Raw genomic sequence first — 22,828 nt, forward strand, 5'->3', positions numbered from 1 at the left:
CAACTAATGACCCAGCATTTAATTACATTGCTAAGAGTCTGCCTTACATATACTGGTTCTAAATTTCAATAGCAAAAATGACCAAAGATTTTAATACAAAATAGCAGGCAGAATGCATTGCTGACTATCTTTTAGGTCTTTTGTTAAATACAAAGGAAATATTGAAGAAAACTATGGATAATGTGCTGCATCAGTAAGTCTGACAGCTATTCCTTTAACATGAAAATTAAGTGTTGATCAATAAGTGTTATCTGTTAATGTCTTCTTTTGGATTTTTTAGAGTGTGCATCATCCTTGGAAAGAAAGAACAAGTGAACGAGCAATTACTTTCTACAATATGTCAACCACCAGGCTACTTTAATTTTTAGAACCAGCCCAGTGTTTCAGATGAGGAAACTGAGAAAACTATCTTGCAAAAGGACCCAACTGAGATAAAAATGTTTTTGCTTATAAAATTCTCACTTCATCTGAATTAAATGCATATTTATTATTATAGACTCTAGTGTATATTACTTTTTCAAATATTTATTTATTTATTTGAAAGTCAGAGTTACAGACAGAGAAGGAGAGACACAGAGAGATATCTTCCATCTGCTGGTTCATTCCAGACAGCGGCAATGGCCAGGAGCTTCATCTGGAACTCCCACATGGGTTTCAGGGACCAAACTCTTGAGCTATCTGCTGCTGATTTTTCCCAAGCCATTATCAGGGAGGTAGATCAGAAGTGGAACAGTGGTGACACAAACTGCACCCATATGGGATGTTGGCCTCTCAGGCAGTGGCTTTTCCTGCTCCCTCACTATGCTATCCCCTCTAATGGACATCTTATAAGAAATCAGTGTGAAAATAAAGCAAGGAGTTGCCGCTAAGCTTGTGATTACCTCAGTCAAGTATGGCTTCATTCTGCCAAAGAACAGTAATAGACAGTGCATTCTCAATCAAAGCACTGGTCATTTCCTGTGGAAAAATAATTGGGGTATTTTATATTTAGAGAAATGACATATTCATTCCCATAAAAATATTTAATTTTCTTTTCTGTGTTATACTCCTTTGTGTCATTCCAGGCATCCAACCAAAAGCTTTTAGGCTTATAGTTTTTGGCTACGCTGCCAGTTATATGACCCTGGGAGCCTGATGACTGCCTTTGGAAAACAGTGTGATTTTACTATAAAAGGCGCCCTTATGGGTGCATAACTGGTGATGGCCTGTGGGGGACTGACTTCTCCTGGCAATTTTCCTTAGCCAGTTCTACACCCAGTCATAAGTGCTCCTGGTTTTCATTCCATGTGCTCTGAACTTTGGTCTCAAGTTCCTTCTTTTTCTAGCATCCATACAACATGATCTTGGCTTGACAAAGGGGATTGGGTAGGTGAGGGTGGGTGGCTGGGCTGTTATGTGTGATACCAACATATCCTGTTACTTCCAATCCAGTGGATGCATTGTCAGGAAGGAGTGAAAGTCTCATAATGGAGAAGAAAAGATACAAACAAATTGCAGATATGGCATTGAATCTTCTCACAATTTTTACACTATCCTTTTTCTTTTGTCATCTCCCTCTCTTTTTCCTGGCCTGCCCTCTTCTATTTCTCATCTAGGGAAGTGGTTCTCATACTTTTGACCACCAGCAGGGCTTGTTCCAATCCAGACTGTACAGCAGTTTGTGTTTCCAACAAATTCTCCAGTGAAGCTGATGCCGCCTATCCAGGGCCACACTTTGAGGATCGCTGGTCTGAGGTTTGGGCTTTATTCCCATTATATTTTCATCCATCCATTTAGTATTTATTTAAATATTACTGGGTCAGCTTTGTGGTACCATGGATTAAGTCATTGCTTATGATGCCAACATCCCATATTCAAGTGCTGGTTTTTGAGTCCTGGCTGCTCTGCTTCCAAAGCAGTTCCTTGCTATTGTGCCTAGAAAGACAGCAGACAATAGCCCAAATACATGGTTCCCTGCACTCGTGTGGGAGACCAGGATGGAGTTTCAGGCTCCACCTTTTTCCTAGCCCATGTTTGACTGCTGCAGGTATTTTGGGAGTGAACCTGTGGATGGAAGATTTCTTTCTCTTTCTGTCTCTCCCTCTCTCTGTTACTCTACTATTCAAATGCATACATACATACATACATACATATGTATATAAATAAATATATAAATAATTTTTTAAAAAAATAAACATTACTGAGCTAGGCAGTTCCTTAGACATAGCAAAGAACTCAGCTTTTGGGACTGGCATTCAGCACTTTTTTAATAAATGTTAAAGGGCTTGCAAACTATTTTCCCAAACCTCATTACCTGTGGGCACAAAGCACCGTTTAGTAGGAGTGACTGAAATCACACTGGCGCTTACCCTCTCCTGCATAAAACATGACTTTCAGTACCTCCCCCCCCAAACAGTTAGTCATGTCTCAGGGGTGCCAGAGATTGTCAATAACATGCTTATAACCTAGTCATTACTAGTCATCACACTTGGGCCTCACTCCTGGATGATTCTGCCTGTGCCGCTACCCAAGGACAACTTTTCTGTTGCTGCCTTCTGTGGGAGCCAGGATGTCCATACTGGGGATGCTGCCTACCCGTGCTCCCCAAATTGCCAACAGTTACAGGTGCCTAAGCAGAGACGAGGAGAATGAGGTGCTCCCCATCTCGGTATCACATTTCCTTACCTGGAAGCTGATGTACGGCACTAAGGCTTTGACATCTCAAAGAACAGTACATGAAGCTATCAGGGTCTTCCTGGCACTGATCTTTCCTGGCACTCAAGTCTGTAGGGCTGGGGAGGTGGGAATAGGCAAGCAGGCAGGGTATCAGATAGTAGCATTTTCTGACTTTTCTCAAACATTTTGTTCATCTCTTCGTAAAATGTGCATGTAGTTACACATCCTGATGACTTCTTCTACCTATGGTACATCAGAATCACAGTGGCTGACACACAAAGTCTCAAAACTATCAGATACAAATTATTGACAGTTTCCAAATTTCTCTCTACTGCCTTCTTCTGCACTTTAATGGTGTTTGTTTCTGATCTCAATGCATTTCTAATGTGCCAAATTCAATCTAGTGTAGCAGGAGCCTTCCTTCGTTTCCATGTTTTCTGTGTTTTTTATTTTATTTTATTTTATTTTATTTTATTTTATTTTATTTTATTTTATTTTACACAAACTACCCCTTAGGTGAAAAGAGATTGTTTGCAGCACTATGCCAATTTCCTGCAAGGAGCCGCAAGATTAAGATAGCTTTATTCAATGTTACTCTTCTACCAAGACAGAAAATTACTTTATCTCAAGTCAGTCTATCTAAGCCAAGGATGACCTAGGGTCACATGTCTGACCTGATTTCTCATCTATGTGTGTGGCCTGGATGGTGTTTGGGCGTCAGAGTATTGAGGCCTTCATTGTCCACTTCTGAAATAGAGAAGCTTGGCTGTCCAGAAGAAACTCAGGCTAGCCTCCAAATTCTTCTTGTACCCCATGATGACTCCATGAATTATTAGGTTTTAAAAGTAAACAAATTGTAATTATTCTCATATATATTTGTCCTTTCAAGCTTAGGTCAGATTGCGTCTCATACATTTTTATCCATCTAGTATATTATGGTATGTTCAAACAAAGATTTTTGAACTTCTGGTCATGTGACAGAACCATCCTAAAACAAAAAGAACTTTGAGGTAATAGAACAAATATTTCTAAGGAAGTGAGTCTAAATAGATTATTGTAGGAGATCTCTGTACTGGGAAAAGGCAGTCAGCCCTAACCAAGTGTCAGATATAAGAGAGAACACCCTCTACAATGAAATTCCAGGTATCTGCTCCATTTTGGTGCTGTTTTGGTCATGTATGAGAGATCAGGTTCTGGCATTCAGTGTTATCTTTTATGTTACCATTTGTGGGGCTGGCTCTTAGGGACAGGTGATTTTCTCCCCTAGTGTTCTTCTCCTGCAACTAGATGTAGCTATACAGGCCAACAGCAAAGATGTTCTTGGGGTGAAGAATCCAATGTTAGAGAAAAGTGCACCTATTTCTGTAAAAAAAAAAAAAAAGACAATACATATAATTTTGTATTACAACTTAAAAGACAGTTCCACTATAGAGCACCATTTTAAGAATTCCTTGGTCCCATTAAACACCTTTATGATAAAATTTCAAAGATTGTTAGGCTGTTTCCCCATTGGTGGGACAGAGCAGCTAGTGGTATTTAGGACAGAGAGTAAAATGTATCAACAAATTCCACGTGGCAAGAAGGACAGGTGTTGCACACAACAACCTGAGCTAAAAGCTAGAGCTGTGGCTCTGGAAGAGAGAGACCCTAGAGGTCAGAAATGGGGTGAGCAAGGGTTAGGAACCCAGAGGAAGGGTTGAGTCAGCACAGAACCAGCAATAAATTGTTTATCTGTAGGTCTTAGTCTGTGTGGCAGACAGAGGTCACCAAGAGCAAGGAAAAGCTTAACACTCAGCTTTTCAGGGACCAGAGTCCTTTCATCTCCTTTGCTTTCCGAGTGCTCTCAGGAGCTGGGTGAGTGGTACACCTGACAGGAGTGGGAAGTGAGAGTGCTGATGATGGGGAATCAAAGGCCCTCTTCATTGTCTAATCTGGTCCTAGAGCTGTCCCAGACCGAAGGTGAAACAGCTCTTACCACACTTGGATCTTACAGTTGGAAGCCTTGAAGGATTTACAAATTATTTCACTGCCTTTGGAATCTGAGACTGATCATTTAACTGTATAAAGGTGCTAATTTGCTTCTGGAACTAGCTATTTAACTCTTAGAACTGTGAATTACAACTCTTTGCACTATGGATTTCTGAGCTCCACCCAGATTAAGCTAGAGTCTTGGAATGGTGGATAGGGCCTAGGCAGTCATAAATTTAAACATCTCCAGTGAGGTTATTGTCCTGTAATTTTTAAGTCACTAAAGTGAAATGAACTCTTCATTGTAAGTGGAGATAGGGCAACAGAAGCTCAGTGCTTTAAGATTCTGTTTAAAGGGAGGGAGCAGAACATAAACCTGGCTCTCTCTCTCTCTCTCTAGCCGGTTCTCTGCAGGTCATATACTTCAGTTTGCACTAATCCCAACTATGGCTGTAAGAAAAGACAGTGTGCTGCTCTTTTCCTAAATAAGAGACGTTTTAGGGTGGGAGAGGAGTCTACCAGATTTACTAACTCATGAAACTCATATCTACTCCCTAGGCCTTTCTCCACTAAAACAGTTGCTTTTTCAAACAGAGGAGACTTCTGGTCAGAGAAGTTATTCTTTCAAATAAGTGAAAATATTAAAATAGTTTTTAAAAAGCAGCGGTATAGTTTTCCTATCAATAAATTCACATTTGTTGTCTAAAAAAATAATTCTGTGCTTGTGGAAGTGTGTGATTTCAGAGTTTTGGTGCACAAAGAAAAGGATTTGATCCCCAAGTTCTTACAAAATTTAGCCAAAACCTGCAGGTAGTTCTAGGCTACTGTCAATATTCTCTTTCCTCTGTGCCATAGAACTTTTAAACAGGGAGGGAGCGAGACCCAAATTTAGGAGCGCTGAAATAACAGTCTTATAATTTTTGGCATTGTACCACTTGGAAGTTTAGTCTCATTCATATATATATATATATATATATATCACTCCTTGCTTTTCTTCTGCATTGTAAAATGTAGTATTTTTAGGATTATACTCCTTACTCTTCTATCTACTATCACAACCTTCTTTTCTGTAGCAGAAAATAAAAATGCCTCTTCCCTTCTTGCTTTCTGATTCTGTTTGCTATAGAAGAAAATAGAATAAGCTTTGTGAGACTTCAAGGTCATCAGCTCCTGCCTTTGTGCCAGGACATGCAAACAACTTAGGCCAATCACTAACCTGTTTTTAAAAGAAAACCTCCAATCAGAAAGTATCTGCGACTTCTTTTTGTGAAGTGCTGCACTGTGCAACTGCACACTATAAATGCCTCTCCTATCTATGTGCACTCTTATCTCACTGCTCTATTTTCTCCCTCATTATTATTAACTCTTTCCAACCTTTCTGAAATCCTAGGCCTATTCTTTTCAGAATTGGTGAGAGACAAGTGCTACTCTAAACAGTCAAGATGGTATGGTGAGTGGCAGCTCCTGGGCCCTCTGGGGCTTAAATCTCAAGCTACATGGAATGAACACAGGGCTGACTGCATTCTTCATTCTGCAAGGTACTTATTCAGCTACTGCTGCTCCTCTAAGCTAAGTAAACACTCTCAATCCTTTTCAACTTCATGAGCCTGATATTTCTGAGTCTGTTTGCAAAACAGGACACTAGAGGGCACCCAGGGGTTAAAAATAAGTGGGAAGTTACTTGAATGAAAACTGTACGGCATTTGTTTTTTCATAATTTAAAAATTAAAGTTGATTTTAAACTATTTTCTCAAGTTACTTATACATGTTAAAACTGTGCAGTAGCCCGTTTACAGGTAACCATTTTGCTTTGTAATCAGTTGTTTTCAAGGGAGCTTTTAAGGCTGAGCTGAAATGTTTGAAATGTGGAACACTCTTGACCATGAAATATGTTCTACTTACATGCCTCAGCCTTTAAAAGTTCTTTGCATTAGAGTCAGGGATTACATTCTCCCTGGAGCCAAGCATGGGGCCAGCTGTGTAAGTAGGGCTGCTTACGAGTTCCTTCTTTTTAATAATGTGAAAAATGTAACTATCGATTGATTATTTTAATTTCTTTTAATTTCCACTTGGGTGGAAAGACAAAGAATTAAAAGCATTTGGATTTGTATTCTGTGTGTGTGTGTGCATGTGTGTGGCTGAATATATGTAACTGCTTCTAAGATATATGGACATTCATGGCTTTATATTGTAATAACACTATATGAGATAATGGAACTCATTGTGAAGAAACTTCTTTTTACTATTACATAAAGAGAATATGTGTCTGCAGTTTGAATATTAATACTTGGTGCTTCCACTCCATTAATTAGAGAAGGACTCTTAAAAATAGCTATGAGATAGCTGTAGATTCTGAAATACCATCTATAATTTGCCTTATTTCTGAATTTCAAAAGGAAACACCCAGGTTTGCCAAATTTTAATGCTTTGCTTCAGAATCAAGTGAAAGGAGTCTGACTCTAACACAGGTTAGAAAAATAGTCTTGGACTTTTGTGGCTTGTTTTCATTACTTTAAACTGAATCTGTTTTCGTTTTTAACTGATTTTTTTTCTCCCTTAACTTTTACTGGTGACAGTTACGAAAGGAAAGGGTTACTCTTCTCTTTTGTATAGGAACTGAAATGGTTTGAAACTGTGACTCAGTGAACTCTGTTTCCATTCATTCCCAGAAGCCAGCCACAATTCTCCGTGGGGAGGCTGATAGGACTTTAAGAGGTTTGCTGTGGAGAGTGTCAAAAACATTCCCACCTCCCTCACCGAGGCTTTTCATGCACCTCTGCCCATTGGAGACCACTTAGACACACAAGCGGACACGACACTGAATCCAGGAAACCATGCATCATGTCGGCAGGAGCCAGGAGCAGACTTTAAACTCTGCTCAACATGTGCAAGCGGCAGAGAAATGACCTGTCCAGACAAGCCGGGACAACTCATAAACTGGTTCATCTGTTCCCTGTGCCTGGCGCGGGCGCGCAAGCTCTGGAGCAGCCGGCGGCCAAGGACCAGGAGAAACCTCCTGCTGGGCACTGCCTTAGCCATCTACCTGGGCTTCCTGGTAAGCCAGGTGGGACGGGCCTCTCTCCAGCACGGACAGGCGGCCGAAAAGGAGCCACACCACAGCCGTGACACAGCAGAGGCCCCCTTCCCTGAGATACCCTTGGATGGAACTCTGGCCCCCCCGGAGTCCCAGGGCAATGGGACCACCTTGCAGCCCAATGTGGTGTACATTACCCTACGCTCCAAGCGCAGCAAGCCTGCCAATATCCGTGGCACGGTGAAACCCAAGCACAGGAAGAAGTACGCAGTGGCGTCTGTGACCCTGGCGCTGGAGGCCTTGGCTGGACCATCGCTTCAGCTGCAGGAACCTGCCAGGGCTGTTGAAGCTCAAGTGCCTGGGTATGCTCAAGGAGATAACCTAGCAAAGAGACCCTGGAGGTTGGTGCGGGGTCCCGCAGTGCGAATTGGAGGCTCAGACTGGCAGCTGCCGAAGGCCCGTGAAAGCAACATCAGGATCTACAGCGAGAGCGCCCCCTCGTGGCTGAGCAAAGATGACATCCGTAGAATGCGGCTCTTGGCGGATGGTGCGGTGGTGGGGCTCCAGCCAGTGTCTTCTAGGGGCGGTGCCCGCTTGCTGGTTCTGGAGGGGGTCGCCACTGGCTCTGTGCCCCGCTGTGGCCCTAGCCCCTGTGGGCTGCTCAAGCAGCCATTGGACATGAGTGAGGTGTTTGCCTTTCACCTGGACAGGATCTTGGGCCTCAACAGGACCCTGCCTTCTGTGAGCAGGAAATCAGAGTTCATCCAAGGTAACAGATTCGCATGCCTCGTTATTTGCAGCTGTTGGGTATTCGGGTTCATTTTCTCTTTTTCTAAATGATGTTTCTCCACCCACGTCTCACATTTGGATAGCAGCAGCAGTACCAGCAGCAGCAGTGTTGTCTTTCCGTGCACTTGGCATTCTTTCTTTTCCCAGCCTGGAGGGATGTGAGAGTTCCAGGGAAATGCTGTGCTGGACATGCAAGAGTAAGCCCACACTGTGTAATCTTTGCTCTCCATTTCCCTTGCTGCACTTCCCGGTGGCTTATTAAATCTAATTGAAGCCAAGGGTAATTTGCATGATGAGGAGAGGAAGCTGGGGTGGAGGCAAAGAACTTGCTGACAGTCAGGCATATTATGATAGGTTACTATGGGACTAAGTAAACTTTTGTTCTTGGGAAGTTTTTAAAAGCAAGGAGGAAGTAGGTTATCTTTGTTTAGCAAACAGAATATTTTTAAGAGGCCCAGAGCCAGATCATGTCAGATTCAACTCCTTTTTTTTTTAAAAAAAAAAAAAAGAATAGATTTAACTCTTCTATTTAGCAAATTTTTAAAAAATTAGCCAAAAATATGATGTGTGCAGTGTTTCCTCTAACTCACCAGGCAGATTCTTCCAGTTGTTGACTGTAGATTTTTGAGGCTGGTCTCTGAGACAAAGGTCTTGGCAGTTTCTAGAGTAGGTAACTACTAACTGCTGTTGCAGGTGAAACTATTGGTCTGTGGCCATGCTTATGTCATATAATCAATATTCTCTGAATATTACTATTCCAAGGTTTGAATCCAAAGTACAGTGAGTCATGGGCTTGTGTTTGAGTGCAGAATGATCCCAACAGTTACAGCTATGAATCCAGGCTGACATTCAAGACTAAAAAGGACCCCAAAGAGATTGTAAACTCAGAATATACTCTGTTTTGCCTTGTAACCATAAATTTTGCAACCCGCATTCTAGGGAGCCTAGAATGGAATAAAGTCCTTGGGAGTGGCCAAGAACTAAACTCTATTCCCAATGACTTTGTGATTATTAGTAATTTAGCTTAACAATAGAGACTTTTTTTTTTTTTTTACTTAAGAAAAAAACGAGGTCTATCTAGCTCACAGTTTTAGAGGCTAAAAATCCAAATGGTGGGATACAGACTCAGGAAAAGTCTCCCACGGCACATGGTGCATGGCAGAGCATGTGTGTAGGAAGAGCCAATCAGCAAGCCAGGAAATACAGCTAGAATGAATACTTCTTAAAGTATTGGTAATTTGCTTAGAAATATTTGTCATTCCTTGCTTATACTGGTTCATGTCTAAGTGCTTCAGGTTCACAGGCATGTTTTGATGGCTCAAGTTCACAAGATAGTTCACCATTATAAGCCTATTATGGGAAATCCTTTTAACATTTCTTCTAATGTTAATAAAAGCTAATATTTTTGGGTGTTCCTTATTTGCTAAACAGTACACTAGTATATCCACAGAGTTCATTTGTTCACTAATTCCTACAGTTCTTACTACACTGCTGGGAGTCAGGTGCTATTATTATTTCCATTTAGTAGATGAGAGAATTGAGACTTATTTAGGAAAAAGAACTTGGTTTCAACTTCATACCTAATAGATGGATGAGCTGGGTTTCAAATTTAAACTCAGGGAAATTTGGAACGTAACCTTTCCACCGCTGGACTTAGGTAATTATCCAAACTGCAGCACTCCGGAGTGGAAAGAGATCCTAGGGGGCTTTCCTTGGGCAAGTGTACACCAAGATTGCCTTGGGCATGAGATCACCCTCATTATGTTGTATTGGCATGCATTATCATGTCATAAAGGTGCCAGAGAAGATGAACTTTTGGTTATATCCCAAAGCAGGGTACTATGATACATCCTTTGACCTTCCCTAGGATGCACTTGGATGGAATTTGGGAGAATGAAATAGTGGATTATAGCCTTTGCTCTAGAGTTAGACTGACTGGACTTATATTTACTATTCATATGACTGGTGAATGCTGAATTCTCTCTCTATGCCTCAGTTTCCTCAGTTGTCAAATGACAATACTGCCCACTTTCATGAGGTTGCTGTTAGCGAATATATGGGTAATGATGTTTTGCCAAATGTAAGTATTCAATAAATGTTGGCCATTGTTGTGACTGCACCAAGCATATTTTTTACCATGTTCCCTTTCGCAAGTTACTCAGAGAGGCTCCAGCCTTCTTATATCATATCTTTATGTGACAGGACTATAATTAAAATCCAAGTCTAGTGACTTCTTAATTAAGATTTTTGTTATCAGGGCTGGCACCACGGCTCACTAGGCTAATCCTCTGCCTGCGGCGCCGGCACCCTGGGTTCTAGTCCCAGTCGGGGCACCGGATTCTGTCCTGGTCGCTCCTCTTCCTGTCCACCTCTCAGTTGTGGCCCGGAAGTGCAGTGGAGGATGGCCCAAGTCCTTGAGCCCTGCACCCGCATGGGAGACCAGGAGAAGCACCTGGCTCCTGGCTTCGCATCGGCATAGCGCGCCCCCTGTAGCAGCCATTTGAGGGAGTGAATCTCACTGTCTAACTCTGCCTGCATAAAATAAATAAATAAATAAAAAGTCTTAAAAAAAGATTTTTGTTATCAGGATTCCTTTTAGATCTTTATTTCTGTGCTCTGGAGTTCTAGCATCTTTGAGAATAAAGATATCAAAGAGGGACTCATTTTCTCAGGTGTTCTCTCCAGTCATATGTAAGTGATAAGAGAATGCAATGAAGGTCATATTGATTTGACTTAATTTGATGAATTAAGTCCTGAAGATTATATTTTAAGCAATACCAGATCATTTTTGTTCTCTCTTTGATACTTTCCCTTATTTGGTTATTTAGAGTCAAAAAATCAGGCCAGTTTCCCCAGGAGCCTATAAAATTATTTACAAATAGTCATGAGCACTTTGCACAACATAATTCTATGCATGTGGACTGTAGTGATGCAAAGTACACAAACAAACCAGTTCTGATCATGGTGGAGATAGTCTTAGGTTCTCAGTATCTCTCTCCATCCATGTATTTCTAGTGTTTTTCTGACCTGTGTTTCTTTACCTGATTGCCTTGGAAGTGTGTATATTCCTTCTAAGAGACTTCTTGTTCTTGCAGAGTCCAACTTGGAATTATTTGAGCTTCTTAGATATACCCAAGGTGCTACTAGATCTTAAACAGTTACCAGCAACTATTTCTGGCTCATTCTACCTAATATGCATTTTACATAATATGCATTTGTATCATACTGCTTACTTAATAATCTGTTCCTTCCTACTAGTATCTAGGTCTGTGGAGACTGAGATATTCCCTCTTTTCTTTATTGTTGTACTTGTGGGTTTTAGTGGAGAATCTGGCACATCGTAGGCACTCAATAAATACTTTGAATGACTGCAGGAATGCATTTGTGTCTTATTCCATTGACTTTGAATAGTAAATCTACATTTGCCTACAGTTTCCAATACTCAGGACAAGTACTAAGATCTTTAGTCCTAAATCCAGTCTGGAATATCTTCTCAAAGACCTTATCAAGAGTTCATTGTGGAGATAGTTTAAATTATCTATGGAAGTCTCTTTATAATGCCAATAGGAAGACTGATAAGGACTTATTTTCATGAGAACCATCAATATAGTCTTTTGGCATTATACTGCCATATAATTTGATACTAGGTTTTCTGCAGGAAGAACAAAATTCAGATTAGGTATATATTTCTCTGATGACATGGCTTGATCCAGGAGAATATCCTTTAATACTGAGGAGAATGTGTAGTCAGCAAATCTTTTTTTTTTAACTTTTATTTAATGAATATAAATTTCCAAAGTACAGAATATTGATTACAATGACTTCCCCCCCATAATGTCCCTCCAACCCACAACCCTCCCCTTATCCACTCCCTCTCCCCTTCCATTCATATCAAGATTCATTTTCGATTCTCTTTATATACAGAAGATCAGTTTAGCATACATTAAGTAAAGATTTCAACAGTTTGCTCCCACACAGAAACATAAAGTGAAAAATACTGTTTGAGTACTCGTTATAGCATTAAATCTCAATGTACAGCACACTAAGGACAGAGAGTAAGTGCACAGTGACTCCTGTTGTTGACTTAACAAATTGATACTCTTGTTTATGGCATCAGTAATCACCCTAGGCTCTTGTCATGAGCTGCCAAGGCTATGGAAGCCCCCTGGGTTCACTGACTCTGATCATTTTTAGACAAGGCCATGGTCAAAGTGGAAGTTCTCTCCTCCCTTCAGAGAAAGGTACCTCCTTCTTTGATGACCCATTCTTTCCACTGGGATATCACTCGTGGAGATCTTTCATTTCGGTTTTTTTTTTCCCCCAGAGTGTCTTGGCTTTCCATGCCTGAAATACTCTCATGGGCATTTCAGCCGGATCCGCATGCCTTAAGGGCTGATTCTGAGGCCAGAGTGCTGTTAGGACATTTGCCATTCTATGGGTCTGCTGTGTATCTCACTTCCCACGTTGGATCGTTCTTTCCCTTTTTTATTCTATCAGCTAGTATTTGCAGACACTATTCTTGTTTATGTGATCCCTTTGGTTCTTAGTCCTACCATTACGATCAATTGTGAACAGAAATTGATCACTGGGACTAGTGAGATGGCATTGGTACATGCCACCTCGATGGGATTGAATTCGAATCCCCTGGTATTTTTCTAACTCTACTGTTTGAGGTAAGTCAGCTTGAGCATGTCCCGAATTGCACATCTCTTCCCTCTCTTATTCCCACTCTTATATTTAACAGCGATCACTTTTCAGTTAAGTTTCAGCACTTAAGAAGAATTGTGTATTGATTACAGTATTCAACCAAAAGTATTAAGTAGAACAAACAAAAAAAATACTAAGAGGGATAACATATTAAGCTGCTCATCAACAGTCAGGGTGAGGGCTGATCAAGTCACTGTTTCTCATAGTGTTCATTTCACTTTAACAGGTTTCCTTTTTGGTGCTCAGTTAGTTGTCACCTATCAAGGAGAACAAGTGGTATTTGTCCCTTTGGGATTGGCTTATTTCACTCAACATAATGTTTTCCAAATTCCTAACAGGGATCACTTTTCAGTTAAAATTTAAACACCTAAGAATAATTGTGTGTTAATTACAGAGTTCAACCAATGGTACTAGAACAAAAAAAAATACTAAAATGGATAAAGTATTACATTGTACATCAACCGTCAGGACAGTCAGCAAATCTTACAAGTAATTTGCCTTAACCATTGTTTCTATTCTCTGACTTTTGGTTAATGTCTGTGAGAATAAATTCATGTCTAGTCTAAATAAAGCATCTAGTCTGTCTTGCAAGTTGAATGTTGCTATTTGGGTTATCTCAGTGAATCTTTCCAAGAATCCTATGGAGTAGACAAAATTTGTTTACCTCAATTTAGAGAATAAGGAAAGTAAGAAGATTCTAACAGCCATATAATGAGCTATTTGTCCAGCAAGAATTCAAACTCTTGTATTCTAATTTCCAAGTCTCTTCTCCTTTCATCTATCTACTTTGCTCAACAAATCCTTTAAGTGTCTTCAAGGCATGTCCTCTTCATCCATCACCATAGCCTGCTATTATAACTAGTTATGTAATATAGTTAAACAGATGACTTATACAATGATACATAGAACCAGGCAGTGGCAGCCTCTTTTCACTCAAGGAGACAATAACCTTTGCCATAGCTAAGAGTTACTGAATGTTAGTTCAAGTATATACCAGCTGCTTTTCTAAATACTGTGCTTACATTATCTCATTAAATCCTTATAAAAATTCCATGAGGTACACCAGGTGTTATAGAACCTGGAACTGCTATGATAGACATTTAACAGAGAATTCAAGCTCAGAGTAACTGTGTATCTTGCTCAAGGGCATGCAAATTGCCTGGATATGAAAAGGAAGTGTGAGATAGTAAGGGAGATGTAACAGACAGTCAAGTGCTATGATTTCAATGACTAGTTTGCCCTCAGATTTTCAGGTGAAGCTGTCTTCGGATTCAGTCCTAAGAAAGAGTTCCTAATAAACTCATCATAAGTTGAAAATATCATTAAGTTGAAAATGCTTTTAATGCACTTAACTACTAAACATTACAATTCAGCCTATCCAACCTTAAGCATTTTTAGAGCACTTATGTTAGCCTATAGTACTTTTTATTGAATTTTTGAATACCTCATATAATTTATTGAATAACTGTATCCAAATAATCATTGATTAAACAATACATTGTGTTACTCTCATGACTGTGTGGCTAACTGGGAGCTACCCAGCTTGACAAGAGACTATCCTACTGCTTACTGCTAGCCCAGGAAAAGCTCAGAATTCAGTGTTCAAAGTATGGTTTCTCCTGAATGCATATCAATTTTAAAATATCATAAAATGGAAAAGTTGTAAGTCAGACCATTGTAAGTCAGGGGACTGTCTGTAATGCTCATCTTTATGGTTTCCAAAATTGATAAAAGTGTTTTAGGTGATTCAATAAGTATAGTCACTAGTCCAGTTTAGTCTAGAACAAGTTCTTGATTGTATAGCTTAATGAAATATAGATGATTCTACTTGAGTACTAACAGATATGTGTGAAGGGGCTGTTGTTGTAGCATAACAGGAAAGGCTGCTGCCTGTGGCGCTGGCATCCCATATAGACACTGGTTTGAGTCACGGCTGTTCCACTTACAATCCAGATTCCTATTAATACACCTGGGAAAGCAGTAGAAAATGGCCCAAGTCCTTGGGCTCCTGTACCTGCATGAGAGACCTGGAAGAAGATTCTGGCTCCTGGCTTTGGATCGGCTCAGCTCCGGCCATTATGGCCATCTGGAGAATGAACCAGCAGATGGAAGACCTCTCTCTCTCTCTCTCTCTCTCTTTCTCTCTCTCTCTCTCTCTCTCTCTCTGCCTTTGCTTCTCTTAACTCTGACTTTCAAATAAATTTTTAAAAAAAGATATATGTGAACTAAGTGGACTCACTGGTATTGTACTGCATACCAGATATTTTTTGAGAGGTGTTACTCCAAAGATATCCTAGAAAACAAGAAGGGTGTACTTGAGGAAGGACAAGGTTGCAAATAGGTAGGGAGATAATAGTAGAGTGCAATACAACATCCATCAATGATCCCAGGACCGATTTTCATCCAATGTATATCTGTAGGAAGTGCAAAAGTGAATTGAAATAAAATACCCAAGGACCTTATTTTTTAAATCATTTTTGTAATAATGAAATCTTCAACTGTGAGTCAATAAGGAATCTAGTATCATGTACCCTACACAATCTGTTTCATATTTTCTATTATAAATGTAGGGTAATCCTGAAGCTTGGTGAGGTTATGAGATTTGCTGTAAGTTACCCAGCTAGTTAGCAGAACTGGAATTTGTAGCCAGTTATTTTTTTGGAGACTAATGACCTCTAATATCGACTCTGTTAATCTATACTGCTTGTCTCAAATATAACTTGGTATGATTATGGGATAGTAACAAAAATGTGAAAATTTTATAATATTTTTCTGATTTTACCATTGTGCCAATGTTTCCATTTTATTTCATTTTTTTAGTTCAACAATGTAACTTTGATAATACTTTTACTCAAGAAAAATACTGATAAACCATTGTATTGCTGCAATTTTTTAAAATAAAAGTATTTATTTGAGAGGCAAAGAGAGAGGAGGGAGAGAGAGAAAAAGAAGGGTGGAGAGAGAAAGAAGAGAAAGACAGAAATAGGAGAGAGAGAGGGACAGAGAGAGAGACAGAGAGAGATAGCAAGTCTATCTACTGCTTTACTCCTCAGAAGTCCACAACAGTTGGTAAGCTGAAGCCTGATTCTGAGAGCCTCCCACACAGGTGGCAGGAATCCAGCTACTTGAACCATAACCACTGCCTCCCAGGGTCTGCATTAGCAGGAAGCTGCAGGCTGGTACTTGAGTCAGGAATCAAACCCAGGTACTTGAATGTAGGACAGAACCATCCTAACTGACACTTTAATCTCTACGCCAAATACCCCTCTCACAGAAGTTTTATATTTTTAAAATATATTTATTTTATTTCTTTGAAAGACAGAGAAGCAGAGGGAGACAGAACTCTTTTCTGCTGATTTACTCTCCAAATGCCTGCAACAGACAGACCTGAACTGGACTGAAGCCAGGAGCCAGGAATTCAATCCAGGTCTCCCATATGCAGGAATGCATGCATTTGAGCCATTACCTGCTGCCTCTCAGAGTGTACATCAAGAGGAAGCTGGAATTGTAAGTGGATCTGGGAATTAAAACCAGTACTCCTATGCATCCAAAAATGGCATTTTAACCACCAAGCTAAATGTTCTCCCAGTTTTTTTTTTTTAATGCAACTCAAAGCTTCAAGATTAACCAGATTTTCTTGTTTACTAAAAACATTTTATATATGAAAATAGACAGCACACGGTGTTTATTTTTTTCCAAGTTCACCAGACACTTGTGTGATGGTACTGATACTCTTGAATAATTAAAAAATATATTTTAATGTATGTATCCAGGAGAAAACAAAGATCACTACATCTATGAAGAAGTCAAGTGCATAAGAAAAGAAAATGCAATACCTTTCCATGATCTTTGATTTAGGAGTTTTGCCAGAGCTTCCCTTGTAGTCTTCACAGTGATGTGAATGGATCTTAGGGGCACCATTTTGGTAGCATTTAAGCACTGTACTATTTTTCATGCCCAGCATGGAAGATGCATTATGCATGCTTTTTTTTTAGGATGCTGCTTTATTGCCACAGAACTGTCATACTGAATTAAGGTAGCCTAGTTCCAGGAATTCTGTGTGTCAAGGCTACTTAGATGACGAACTGCAGGCACCCCACAAACTTCCATTTAAATTCATTGTGGATCTCAAGTTGCTCATTGTTTTGCAACTTGCATTGCCTCTTCTTATTATAGAATAGGAGAGATAGCATGTGCCTTTTCCATTTCTTAAGTCCATGTAGCGCTGTGAGTTCTGTTTGATGGCACAGTAGCCTAGGCACAGGGACAGCAGCTTTGCATTTTCTATTGAGTCAGGCTCTGAGGTGACAGAGTGGCTGTGCTGAGAGTTTTGAGAATAACCTTGATGCCCCTACAATTTGGAAACTTTCTTGCTTCTAAATCGTAAACAATCTTTGATGTACCTGCAAACTTCCTTAAAATTTTTATTTGGGGGCAACTAATTATGTTTTATTTTTTAAAGTCCAGACTGGAAGCATACTGTGTTCTTTATTAGAAAGGCCCTGAGGCTATTTCTTTAGCAATCAAATTGAACTGGTCAGCTTAATACATTCATTCACCAGTGAACAAAAGTTTACTGAGCTGGGCTCTAAGCAGCGCTGTGCTTTAGCATCCTTTTGTTTGCTCACTACATACCTTCCCAGGCAAACTGAGGGGACCAGGCAACCTTCCCTGCTGCGCTGTTGGAATTTGTCCCTTGATCCGACACATGGCTGGGATAGATGAGGTGATGAATAGCTGCTTCAGTACTCACTGCATAAAAGACCCATGTCCCTTAGCCCCATGCAAGATCTCTTCTACAAGATCATGGTTTAGCTGTTTCCTTTAATGGCTATTCATAAAGTATGCCCCATCTACTCTCCTGGTTATTCCAGTTGCATCAATGAAGAGAACAGTCAAGAATCCATGTCATAGAGGAGTTGACACTAGGGGGTCATGCACAAGTTTGATAGCCTGGAAAAAATCCTTCTGTTCCAGGTTTCTTGGTTCAATCAGCACCTTCCTGAATTCAAGGCCTTGCGTTCTCCATTGGGACCAAATATGCTGCTGCCTCTGGGTTGTTCTCAGAGACACACAGGTGCAGTAGGGCTAGACAGCCCTTCCTACCTCCATTGTTGGGTAAACACTATAACTTCAGTCTAATTCAGTTGTAATTAATTCATTTAAATGCCATTTAATTTTATGTGTGAAGACCTGTCCTGTGAACTGGGGATAAGTTACTTATTCTATTTTTACACTGTGTTTTCATTAGTATGATAGGGCTTCTGAAAATAAAAATAATGATAATAGTACTCACTTTAGAGTTGGCTTGAGAATTGAGTTGATAGGAATGAAAAATAACAATGCCTAACACATAGTAGCCCTCATAGATACTACTTTTAGGGCCGGCACTGTGGCGAAAAAGGTTAAGCCTCTGCGTGCCATGCTGGCATTCCATATGGGCACCAGTTCGAGACCCAGCTATTCCACTTCCAATCCAATTCCTTGCTAATGAGCCTAGGAAAGCAGCAGAAGATGGCCCGAGTACTTGGGCCCCTGCACCAACATGGGAGACCCAGAAGAAACTTCTGGTTGCTGGCTTTGGACCTGCCCAGCTCTAGCTGTTGTAGTCATTTGGGGAGTAAACTAGCAGATGGAAGATCTCTCTCTCTCTCTCTCTCTCCCTCTCTCTCTCTCTCTCCATCTCTGTATTTCTGCTTTTCAAATAATAAAAAACCCTTTTTTTTTAAAAAAAAGGATACTTTCATTGTCATTCAATTTATGAGCTGATTTATTCCTCTGTGCTATGTTTCTTTTGATTTTATTAGTTTATTTATCTAGATTGGTGTTTCCTTGAACCAAATTAATGGGAATCTAAAATTTTTATCTATGGAAAGTCCTTGGGGTCTATAGTGGGTAATAGCAATATCTTTTTTTTTTTTTTTGTGATGTGTTGGGCACTTTACATTCATTATCCCATTAAATTTCAGAACATCCCTATATGTCAGATATTTCTATAGAAATTTTCTGAGAGGAAACCAAGGCTCAGAGAATATTGCATGTCCCCTGAAAGCCCACAGGTTGTCCTCAGTAGGGCTGTGCTGCAGACATGTGTCAGAGGACTCCACAGCTTTGTTTTTCACCCTGTGCTTTGCTGTCACCTGCCACCCTTTCACATCACATGTTAAACTCTAGTGATTGTAGCCTGGGGCTTTCCTAGTTCATCATACATCCAGATTACAACCTGCTTTCTCCATCTGCCTTGTACTCTGATTCCTGAATGTAGTCATGATGCCTTCATTGTTCCCCTTCTGTTGACATTAATCTGAGGTGAGGAGGAGGCAGGCAATTGTGTTTCATTGTTCCAGTGTCTCAGATCTTGGATGTTTGGGAGTGGGTGGTTGAGCCCAAGCTGAACAGTTTGAGGTAATGGAAACCTCTGCCCATCCCTGGCTCTGTTTCTGAAGTTTCTTTCTATTCCTTTTAAATTAGTTAGAGTGAGGACACAGAATTCCCAATTTGCTAGGATGTAACACCAACTAAAGTTTTTTTCTAGCCCGCTTGCCATTTCCTTAGAACCTGAGAGCTAACTATACCTGAACATGAGCTTGGGGTATTCTGAAAAGTTTATTTATTCTTTTGCCAAATAACTGATTCGGAATGTTTGCATTGGGCTAGACATTGTATCAGGAGCTGGAGAACCAAAGATGAATGAAAAATAGTCCCTATTCTTTGAAAGCTGATAATTTGGAAGTGAAGCTAAATTAACATACCATACAAGAAGGTTAAAAACCTCAATGTAGATATTAAGTAGTATCCGCAGGTACAGAGAAAGACATTTTAACCTGGAATATACCTGTAGCGGGGATGGATGGGGAAATTATAAAGAAGAGATAAAGCCAGAATTGACTTTTAAAATGTCACCTTGGGCAGAGAGATGAGTGTGTGTACAAAGGTGGAGAAATGCATGGAGCCAGCAGTCTCAGGAAATTACAAATAGCTCTGAAAAATGGGATATCATAATGGGGGGGGGGCAAAGTGAGATAAAACTGAGGAGTGGAGAGTATGTGCTTTTTATGTCATGTAAGGAGTGTGGACTATCTTGTGGATGATGAGGAATCTCTGTAGAGTGTGATAAAGGGGAGTGTAAAATGGACTTTGCATTGTAACAAGGTAAGACATTCATGGCTCCTTTAGCTATATTAATAAACATTAAATTACCCAGGACTGGGTCACCCTGATGTTACTAAGACTTCATTTGCAAAATGTGATTGTGGAAGCTGGAACAATAACCACATCATCACCACCCAATGGAGTCAAATTTGATTCTTTTTTTTTTTTTTTAATGGAATATAGAAACAGGAAAGGGTTAGGAGTTTCCATTAATACAGTGGAATAGTGGAAGTCCAGGGAAGATTGTGAGTAGAATTTCTGCTCATTACTCAAAGGTTCAAAAAGAACAAAGAAACATACTTCGTTTTTAAAGTAGAACTGATGATTTAGATTAAGTAATCCAAGTAATCCCCGAGGAGGAATGTCATAAAACATTCTTCCCTCCTGCTTCCTGAGTGTCACATAGAGCTAACTCTTGGGAAAAATTGGGAATTATTTTAACTCATTGCAACCTACAGAAAATGAACTGTGAAATGAAAACCAGTGATATGTGGAAATAAGTACATCAATTTTTTTGTTTGAAAAAATATATTATAAATATTCCAGGAATGTATTCCTTTTTATCATTTAATTTTATTTTTCAGTAAAAAAATAGATGACAAGCAATAATTGTATGATTACTACTATTGAGAACAATATGATGTTTCACTTCATATTAATATGGAGCAGTTGATCAGGCTGATTAGAGCCATTGCTTCACATACTTATTGGCTTTCTTGAAAAAACATTTAAAATATAATGTTCTATGGAGTCGGTGCTGTGGCATAGAAGGTAAAACTGCCAACTGCTGTGTCAGCATCCCATATTGGGGCTGGTTCGAGTCTTGGCTGCTCCACTTCTATTCTGGCTCTCTGCTGTGGCCTGGGAAATCAGTGGAAGATGGCTTGGGTCCTTGGGCCCCTGCACCTGCTTGGGAGAACCAGAGAAATCTCCTGGTTCCTGACTTTGGATTGGCCCAGCTCTGGCTGTTGCAGCCATCTGGGGAGTGAAGCAGTGGATGGAAGACCTATCACTCACTGTCTCTGCCTCTGCCTCTCTATAACTCTGCCTTTCAAATAAATAAATAAATTTGTTAAAAATACACACTGCTCTAGAAATTTTGAAATGTGTAATGCATTTTTATTAATTATAGACAACATTCTGTGCATTGAATCACTAAAGCTTATTCCTCGTGTTTAACTGGATCTTGGTACCCTTTGATCATCTCCCTTGTCCCCATCCACACCCTTCTTCCATGCTCTAGTAACCATTATTCTACTTTCAGGTTCTGTGAGTTCAGCCTTTTTAGAGTCTATGTATAAGTGAGATCATGCAGTATATTGTTTGTGTGTAGGTGTGTGTGGCTAACTTATTTCACTTACTATGGTATCCTATAGGTTTATTTATGTGGTCACAACTTACAGCATATCTAATTTTTAAAGGGCTGAATAGTACTCCATTTTGTCTCTATATCATATTCTCTTTATGCATTCTTCTGATGGTGGATACCCAGGTTATTTCCATGGTGTGGCGATTGTGAATGATGCTGCAATGAACTTGGTAGTACAGTTAACACTTTGGCACACTGATTTCAATTCTTTTGAGTACATACTTAAGAATGGGATCATCAAATATTTCATTTTTAGTTTTCTGTGAAAGTGCCATATTGTTTTCCACAATAGCTATACTAGTTTATATTCCTACCAATGGTGCAGAAGCATACCCTTTTCTCTATATCTTCACCAAAACTTGTTACTTTTTGTCTTTTTGATAATAGTCATTCTAATAAATGTGAAGTGATAGCTCAGTGTGATTCTAATTTGCACAGACGTCTGTTTCTATGAGCTGTCCCTATACCTAGAATTCAGTCAGCCACCAGAATCTGTATGTACAGAACCTAGAGAATCCTGTCTTTTCATCCCCACCCTTGCTTTTAACTCATAAGAACTTCACTGGTTTCTTTCTTTTTTATTATTTGCAGTGCTATATTTTCAATTTTTCCTTGGATCGTCCTATAGCTCTGTGGGACAGATTTGGAAGGTGTTCTTTGCTGCCTCAAGGACATAGTTTGAGTGTTACAGAGACTAGCAATGACATGGGAATTCCACTCAACAACTTGTGGTGACTCTCCTCTTTACCAGGACAGCACTCTCAGTCCCCTTTCAGCAAAAGTTCTCTATGTTGTCAACCATGGCAACTCACCACATATTAACTGTAGCATTTCAATATTATCCCTGGGAAACAGTGGTTGTTATCGCTTGATTTTATGCCAGGATCTCAGTCTTTATTGAGGTTCTTCATTTCTTCCCTTTAAAACACTTGTGCAACTGGCAAACCTAGGGTGTGTGCTTGTCTGTTTCTGCTAAACTCTAAGCTCTTGCCTGGGATTGCCTACATTTTCAGTACACCCCTGTTCAAATTCCTTTTGTCTGAAACTCAGGAACAAAATAGATCCTGACAATAAAGAGGCACTTGTAAATACTTGTTTAATGAACAAGTGGATTAACAGCCCCTGAATTCCTGAACAATTGTAAAATTTCATCT

General features: G+C 39.9%; 1 protein-coding gene and 1 long non-coding RNA gene across 6 annotated transcripts in view; one reads left to right on the forward strand and one right to left on the reverse strand.

The window, feature by feature from the left end:
* Positions 1–3,097: 3,097 nt before the first annotated feature.
* On the reverse strand, positions 3,098–8,688 carry LOC138843372 (uncharacterized). Its single transcript, XR_011378012.2, has 2 exons — positions 7,855–8,688; positions 3,098–4,017 (listed from the first exon to the last, which is right to left on the reverse strand). It is a non-coding gene; the product is annotated as an uncharacterized LOC138843372 (long non-coding RNA).
* GASK1B (golgi associated kinase 1B) overlaps positions 5,845–22,828 on the forward strand; it is a 55,273-nt gene continuing 38,289 nt past the window's right edge. Inside the window, exons 1-2 of one of the 5 annotated variants that reach the window (XM_008267275.5) lie at positions 5,845–6,161; positions 7,293–8,426. In XM_008267275.5, the coding sequence (XP_008265497.3) occupies positions 7,526–8,426 (901 nt within the window). In that variant the 5' untranslated portion in view covers positions 5,845–6,161; positions 7,293–7,525. Of the gene's footprint in view, positions 6,162–6,493; positions 6,604–7,236; positions 8,427–22,828 lie in introns of those variants that run through there. The other 4 variants (XM_089302271.1, XR_016211822.1, XM_070047175.2 and 1 more) reach the window with 4 other exon arrangements.

This window comes from Oryctolagus cuniculus, chromosome 8, assembly GCF_051225735.1.
Source record: "Oryctolagus cuniculus isolate XC-2025 breed Fujian yellow rabbit chromosome 8, ASM5122573v1, whole genome shotgun sequence".
NCBI classification, from domain to species: Eukaryota; Metazoa; Chordata; class Mammalia; order Lagomorpha; family Leporidae; genus Oryctolagus; species Oryctolagus cuniculus.